At 46.6% G+C, this 7,463-nt stretch overlaps 1 protein-coding gene across 1 annotated transcript; it reads right to left on the reverse strand.

Annotated features, from left to right (window-relative positions):
* Positions 1-3,435: 3,435 nt before the first annotated feature.
* LOC136485018 (CBS domain-containing protein CBSCBSPB5-like) lies at positions 3,436-6,588 on the reverse strand. Its single transcript, XM_066481968.1, has 13 exons — positions 6,438-6,588; positions 6,181-6,349; positions 5,953-6,085; positions 5,604-5,829; positions 5,358-5,471; positions 5,160-5,226; positions 4,938-5,043; positions 4,763-4,821; positions 4,530-4,657; positions 4,261-4,391; positions 4,057-4,142; positions 3,888-3,977; positions 3,436-3,794 (listed from the first exon to the last, which is right to left on the reverse strand). Exons 1-13 carry the CDS (start codon positions 6,566-6,568, stop codon positions 3,603-3,605), a joined length of 1,632 nt encoding a protein of 543 aa, XP_066338065.1. The 5' UTR covers positions 6,569-6,588; the 3' UTR covers positions 3,436-3,602.
* Between the last annotated feature and the right edge of the window lie 875 nt (positions 6,589-7,463).

Here is a 7,463-nt window from a genome sequence, read left to right on the forward strand (position 1 = left end):
GTTGAACTCATCATTGGGATCGTGACCATCTACCAAAGATTGATCCAAATCTTTTTCGTTGAAACCGTTATCGATTTCTTCGCTACCGGAATCAATGCGGTTTTTAGAATCCAGATCATTTAGATCTGTGTCATCAATCCCAGTAGCAAAATCACTGTAATCGAAATCATGACCACGCATGAACTCTTGTGTGCCAATAGGGTCACTGAAACTAGCGACATACTCATCATTTGCAGGTGGATTGTTGTTGTCTTCGACAAACAAATCTGGTGAAACAACATGTCTGGGTGTATCATTTTCATATTCGATGCCTGCAGAATAACCATCGTCACATACAACTTCTGGTGCAGTCTCTTTGACAGTATCAACACATAAGTGACTATAGCCTCCAATTGGCAGGTTTTGATTTGCTCCAAATGTAACTGCACCATAATTGCTAGCAGAAAGAACACCAGAATTTGCAGCCCTCAATAGTTGTTGAAAAGGACCAAAGATACCACCATCTGTGAATGTGTTAAAAAATCACTTTGAGCTCCAAAAATAAAATTCAAGCAACAGAAATTACTAACAAGTGGACAATTTGACCAAAAAATAAAATGCTTTTACTATGTCTTTCAAAAATATTTTAGAGTGTCTTTCAAAAATATCAGCAACATTGAAATATGACCAAAAGCAAAGGATCAAGCTTAAAAAGTTATATAAGATAATATAAGGTTGAGAGGTACATGTAAACTAAGGTGTGAAGTTTAACATAAAGTACACTAATCAGATAATGACTGCTGTATAGTAGTGGTGACACCTAAAATATAGCTATTACCAGAAAAAAATTGTGGAATAAAGATGATTGACCCAAAAACTAATGAGTACAGTATAGAAAACTAAAAGAAATTCTTAGTGAGCACATTGGTGATGGCCAGAAAACAAACCTGGCTGAGAAATAAAGGGTAGATTTGTTGAAGAAAATAGAGTTGTAGGGAGAACAGTGCAGAATTCCAATGAAGACGATGTCTTAATAAGTGGTTGAGTCTGGACGTCTGGATACGACTAGGACCTTTCTCTTTCCATAAAGACGAAGGTTAATAGCACTGAACTCAAGATATTGAGTTTCAACAGCAGTGAAAAATAAGCAATTTTATAAAGCCACCAGTGTAGAAAATGTTGACATAAGAATGACTATAAGCTAAATTGAGTAATTCAGTTTGGAATTAATGAAAAAACAGCTTCGAGATCCTTGATGCCGAAAAAAAAGAAAACTTAATCTATTAGTACTTTTCTCTAGTAAAGAATATTATAAAAATCGTACGTTTATTCTGTGAAAGATAAACTAAACTAGGACTAAAGTACTGGATTAACACCAAGCATTCAAACTGTTGCCAATGTAAATAGATGCAATAAATAATCCAGTGTAGTGTATGTTAGTTCACGGTACTCCCTAATCAACCATTAGAGTAATTTATGGCACTTCCATCTGCTTTCTGCTATCAATGAGCTCTGAACACTTGCTAAGGCTCTGAACCATGGTGCTCCGTGAAGATTATATTATCAGAAAATAGATAAAGTTGCAAATATTTAGCAGTGGCATGGTTTTATTTACTCTCTGATACTCTGAGAACAGGGTATTGCAACAGCATATAAGATGATGCATGCAAAAGTCGGCTTAAAATAGAAGGCTGGTGCTTACTCTACATATTGGTCCCAGAAACATCAACTCTAAAAGATTTAGCAGAGCATTCCAGGAAGCTACTACCATGAATATAAATGTTAGATGCAATGGAATTAACAGAACTAAACATTGACATTTCTTTTCTTTGTTACTGAAATACCACCTGGGTGATCTGTGGAATAAAGATAAAAACTGGAATTTATTATTTTAGCAGCAGGTATTCAATAGCTATCTAGTTTACTTTTGCATCCTATACAAAAGTCAGGCGGTCAATAGAAGAAATATTATTTATCCACCAATTGACAGAAACAGACAATATTCCACAAGACTAAAACAAACAACACTGAGCAAAAGCTTCCAGCACTCTTAAAAAAAAGAATAGCAAAAGCTCCGACAAACTTGAGAACAGGAATCTGAATCTCTCATTTGATTGTCTTCCTGGCTCTGAACATTGTCTTGCTGGCTCTAAACAATGGGCTCTGAACATCAGTCCCAAAGACTTCCTAATTTTTTTTAATATAAGGTAAAATGTGAAGTGTGTGAACGATCGATTGAAATACATGCGCTTAAAACCAGAAATGCGCTATAAAAGATCAGAACAAGAAAAAGATATTTTGTACTTATAGTACTCAGTGTCAGAACAACACAGAGTTTTATAAATTGCAGTTAAATTGGCGAATAAAATGGACCTTCTCTTTGCCACGATGTCAGAGAAATTGAGGCGTTGAAAAAAACAAATGGGGAACTAAATCAAATGTGTGAGAATGAGATGACCTGCGGGAAGGAATCAAACTGTGCCAAAACGGCACCTTCGTGACCGAGTATGGAGACGGCGGCGATACAATTTGGATACGGTGGCCGAGTATGTTGCAAATCAGCTCGTCGTGCTACCGCGGTAGGGAGCCTGGAGACTTGGAGCCGGCGACGAGGGCATCTGGAGACGGCAAAGGGGGCAGTGAGGCGGAACCCTAAACCCTAAATCTCGGGCAACAAGAGTCCTCGACTACTCAAGCTCAGGCCCCGGGAGTGCTCGACTCTCGACTACTCAAGCAAGTGTAGGGCGGCAGCACCCTAGGCGGCGGTGAAAGGATGGGAGAGATGTGGAAGACAGGGGCTCCATTGTTGGAAGCGAGCACAAAAGAAACGGGGACAGCCCGAGGTGAGCGTGGAGAAGAATTTGTATTTGGAACAGGTAACCGAGCGGCGATACGACGATACCAGCGGCGAGACGACGAGAAATAGGGCGAGAAACAAAGCGGGGGTCGGTCAAACTATTGGTAGGCACGTGTCAAGGCATGGAGCTGTGTGGGTGGGTTATGTGCGGTTGTAGATAACCGGAGTTGCCCCCACATAGTTGTGGGATTGGTTTTTCGCGCCTCTTCATAGCCGGAGCACGGGATCGATGAAATGAAACGAAGCGCCTCTGTGCGGATGTTATCCTGTTTCCAACGACTTGCAAACGACGCTCGCTCATTTCATCCTCATGAAACGGTTTCTCTTCTCTCCCTTCATTAATACGGGGCAAAACTCTATTTTTTTATGTGTCATCTTATTTAATGTTCATAAAATCCTCATGGCATCTCCATTGAGACTGGTCTTATAGAAGACCCACTCTGCTTCTCCTGAGTATCTTGTATATTTTCTCTTGTTTATGGACCCATGAATCATTTTCACCCGTCTCCCCTCCCATGAATCATTTTGTAATGAAGTTTTATTGTCTATGCACGGCATTTCGCTGGTGGATATGTATATGAAGTCACATACAACCTGCATATAGCTTATTAGTTCGTTTCTTTAAAACTAAGGTGTGACATCACACGTCGAGACATAATACATACACGCACCGGTTTGGGTAACCCACTGTATATGTACTGCCTCTAGTGATCGCAAGACAGCTAGGAACAACCCGTTGGTGGTACTGGTAGCACTAGCTTGCCAGCTAGGAGGATCTTCGCAGATACGCCATGACGCCGATCCCAGTGACAAGGGCGGCCCCAGCGGCGACCCCGCTGTACGCCGCCGCCCACGCGTCCCGGCTGGACATGCCCACCGCCATGGCGGCGCCGCTGGAGGAGGCCACCGCTTTCCTACGGCCGGTGGTGCCGGAGTAGTCCAGGAACAGCTTCAGACCCTGCATGCTTGCCATGAATTGATCAGTCGTAGTAGGTAGTTACACACCGTCACCGACGCAAGGGCGGCTCAATTCAAAAGCATGCATGCGTGCCTTCCATCCGGCGAGCCTGGCGTGGTCCACCGCCGCCGCGAGGTCGTCGTCCGACGCCAGCACCACCTTGTCCCGGTCCTCGTCTTCGTACTGCACGCACGCACAAATTGCAGGCTTTGCTACTTATCCATGACTCGCGTATATCATGTACAAACTCGTGTATATATACCAGGATTTGCGGTAGGCGGTCAGGGTCGATGTCAGCGCCGAGCCTTCGAAGGATGCAGGTCACCAGCGGCGTCAAGCTCTGGACCTCTGCAGGCAGCACAAATCTCAATCACCGTGTCGGAATGCTACAGTGCATGCTACATCTCACACTGCACAGATTAAAGGTTACTCTGATGGAAACACTGCAAGGTTGGTAGTACCATACCACAGCTGAAGCGGTGCATCCGTCCTCGCCTGTCCTGGAGCTTGAAGGAGAAGGACGACGGGAACCCCGCCTCGCTGCCGCCCACGGAATCGTGGTGAACATCAGACATCATCTGGGACCTCGACGCCTCGCTGCCGCCGGTTAGTTCAACCAATTAACAGTGTCAGTCAACTACTGTAGTATCAATCAAATGAGAAAGGCCAGCAGACAGTGTATATGAGTTATGCTAGAACCGATCGAAAAGTTCAGAGCTCCTGCAGATAAACAACCTCATCTGGGACTGGGTGTCCGTCTCGTCGTCCAGGGGACCCAAGGCCATGGCGGAGTCCCAGAACCTCTGGATCATGGAGGCTGCCGCGTCGTCGCTCCCCGCACCGTCGCCACCACTGCTCTCCACCTGTCCCATTTTGCGCAATGAGTAGGCGGTAGGCATCTCCCACTACCCAAGTACCCAAATGCACAGTTAGCAACTATTCAGCATACGGATGAACAGAGAGCTTACGATGGAGATCGCGGCATGTGCGATGTCGATGACGTCAATAATTGAAATGATTGAGCCGTCTGCCAGCATGGATGGAATGGAAAAAATGTAATCAGGACTGAGGTTGGTTAATCAGATTCAGTATGTTTCCCTGATCATTCTTTTTCCCCTGAAATGAAAGAAAAGGTGCACGTACCTCTGTCCATCACTGGAAGATGCAAGAACTTGCGCTCTTGCATGGTTCGTAGGGCGTCCAGTATAGGCATGTCAACCGTGGCACATTCAGGGTCATGAGTCATAACCTGCAGTTTGCATTGCATCATATAAAAGAATGTTCACCTTTGTTTAATTAGCTCAATTATCACTTATCTAGTTGCGCAAACTAGTTCATGCATGAAACTCAGTTGTATTTACATACTTTCTCAACTGGAGTCGCATCCGCAGACAGGTTCTTGGCGATCACACGCATCAAGATATCCCTTGAACTGGCAGAGGCAAGCATTATATATGATGAGGAATTGAACAAGAACCAAAAAGGGTACCAATTTGAGTATAAATTCATAGCAATTCAAGAGAGCAATGCACATGAATTCAAGTATAAATTAAATCCACTGACGTCAGGATGCCTTGAGGCTTGCTCCCTACAGCCACCACAGCTGAACTCGCATGCACTTCCACCATCTTCTTGGTTGCAGAAAGAACCGAATCACCAGGTGACACCATGACGACTCTGTCCACAAGCTCATAGACATGAGGATGTCAATCCATACACTAGTCCATGAATAAATCTAAAGAAAATAATTTGTGGTCGAAATGCAAGTCCATGGATCAGAGGAAGGGTTGTTTAATTTAATTAACCAACGTTGAGTCTTCGTTGGCAATGGCAGACAAGCAGGGACTGAACATCTGTTCCTTGAGAGCTTCGACAATGGAGTACTTGTCGTCACCAGCCGCCACGTTGGCGATCGCCGCCTTCCCCTTCTCGGACGCCCTCTCCATCCTGGCAATTGCGTCGTAGAGGCACTTGGCGATGTCCAGCATGGCCACCACCTCGCCGTTATCCACCACCGGCAGGTGCCTGAACTTGCCTGATGCACGAAATCGGTCCATCGACGAGCATGCATGCACAAGAGAAGACATCGATCCACGCTTAGTCATGTCATGTGCACGGTCCTACACTCCGGTGATGGAAAATGGAATCGAACACGTGCCTTGGACCATCTTCTGCAGTGCCTCGACGGCGAGCGTGTCGGAGAGGACGAAGATGGGGTGCCTCGTCATCACCTTCCACACGGGCGTCTCGTCGATCTTGAGCTCGCGCGCGATCACCCTCGTAGCGATGTCCTATATATAAATGGAACCCATGATCTTCGACGGTTTGGAGGAATTACTCAAAAATTTGTGAACAAGGGGGAAGAACAGGGCCAGGAATTAACAACCTTGTCGGTGAGGATGCCGCAGAGCAGCGCGTTGGAGTCCGTGAGCAGCGCGGCGTCGGCCCTGCGCGCGGCCATGCGGCGGCACACCTCCAGCACGGTGGTGCTCTCAGGGACCGTCAGCGCCCGGGACAGCCTCAGCCGCTTCACCGTGCGCTCGCCGCCCATGGTCCTGCATGCCTCGCGTCGGTCAGATATATGATCGCAGACAACACTCGCGCATGCGTGCATGTTATGTTCAAAGCATGCATGCATGTTACATCGATCGGGACAGCCCGGGCTTGGGGCTGTCGCTCATCACGGCGGCGGCGGCGGCGGGCGCGCGGCGCCCCATGGCGCCGCCGCTCCCCATCGACAGCGTCCGCCGCGGCGGTGACATGCCGCCGACCATTGCTGCGGACGAACGGACGGGACCAATGATCGACTAGACAGGTACGTCGTGCGTGCGCCTAATTGAGGCCTGCCTATCTACGGGGACGTCGGAGGTGGCCCTTGCCTCCCGCGCTTTTTTCCTTCTCCAGGAAAAATGCTGTTTAAAAATTGCACGACGTGAGAAAGATGTACATATTTATTGATTGCTTCCTATAAAAGTTTGAGTCTACACACATTGTCGATATATCACACTTCCATAATTAAATTTGCAATTATAAAACTGAAAAGAAAATTGTCACTTAACTAGAAATTACGCCAACGGATGCTAGACCGGCTGGTCAAGTGCTCCGAGTGGCACCCTCGCGGCCTAGGCTTTGATCCCCCACGAGGACGAATTGCAATGCCAGAGGTTAAAAAAAAACCTCGTCTGCCCGACATTACCCAAAGCATAAGTTTGTGGCACCGGCCTACACATAGGGGTTTTGTGGCACCAACCCACTCACAGGGTAGCAGCCCCTGTGTGTAGGAAGGGTACGAGATTCAGGGGTTTTCTCGGACCGGGTGAAGAGTCCTCTACCCTAGTGTGAATGCTTGAGGGACGCATGCTATCCTCCGCAGTCCGAGTTTTTTTTTAACTAGAAAATTGCCACGGTGGATCCCTTGCGACTCAGGTCTTGACTACTAGGTCCCACTTATCATCCTTCAGCGCTCTATCCCCTCCTCCTCTAGGTTTGAGCAACTCGATGATGCAGACATTCCCACTGTCTTTGCGAGAGGTCGCTGCAGCAAATCACATGTGATGGTCCCTATGCCATTGGAGGTTGACGTCAATGCTTGGCTACAAAGGTGGAAAAATCACTAGCAAAGCCGCCATACCACTACTACAGAATTGGACATCATTGTCGACCTCATTA

The sequence above is a fragment of the Miscanthus floridulus genome, chromosome 10 (genome assembly GCF_019320115.1).
Source record: "Miscanthus floridulus cultivar M001 chromosome 10, ASM1932011v1, whole genome shotgun sequence".
NCBI classification, from domain to species: domain Eukaryota; kingdom Viridiplantae; phylum Streptophyta; class Magnoliopsida; order Poales; family Poaceae; genus Miscanthus; species Miscanthus floridulus.

Bases quoted from the DNA above. Each gene is read 5' to 3' on its own strand.
- LOC136485018 (XM_066481968.1), bottom strand. From the start codon at position 6,568: ATGGTCGGCGGCATGTCACCGCCGCGGCGGACGCTGTCGATGGGGAGC. The intron at 6,086-6,180 runs GTTGTTAATTCC...ATTTATATATAG, and splicing joins GCGGCATCCTCACCGACAAG to GACATCGCTACGAGGGTGAT. The intron at 4,143-4,260 runs GTATGGTACTAC...TGCTGCCTGCAG, and splicing joins GATGCACCGCTTCAGCTGTG to AGGTCCAGAGCTTGACGCCG.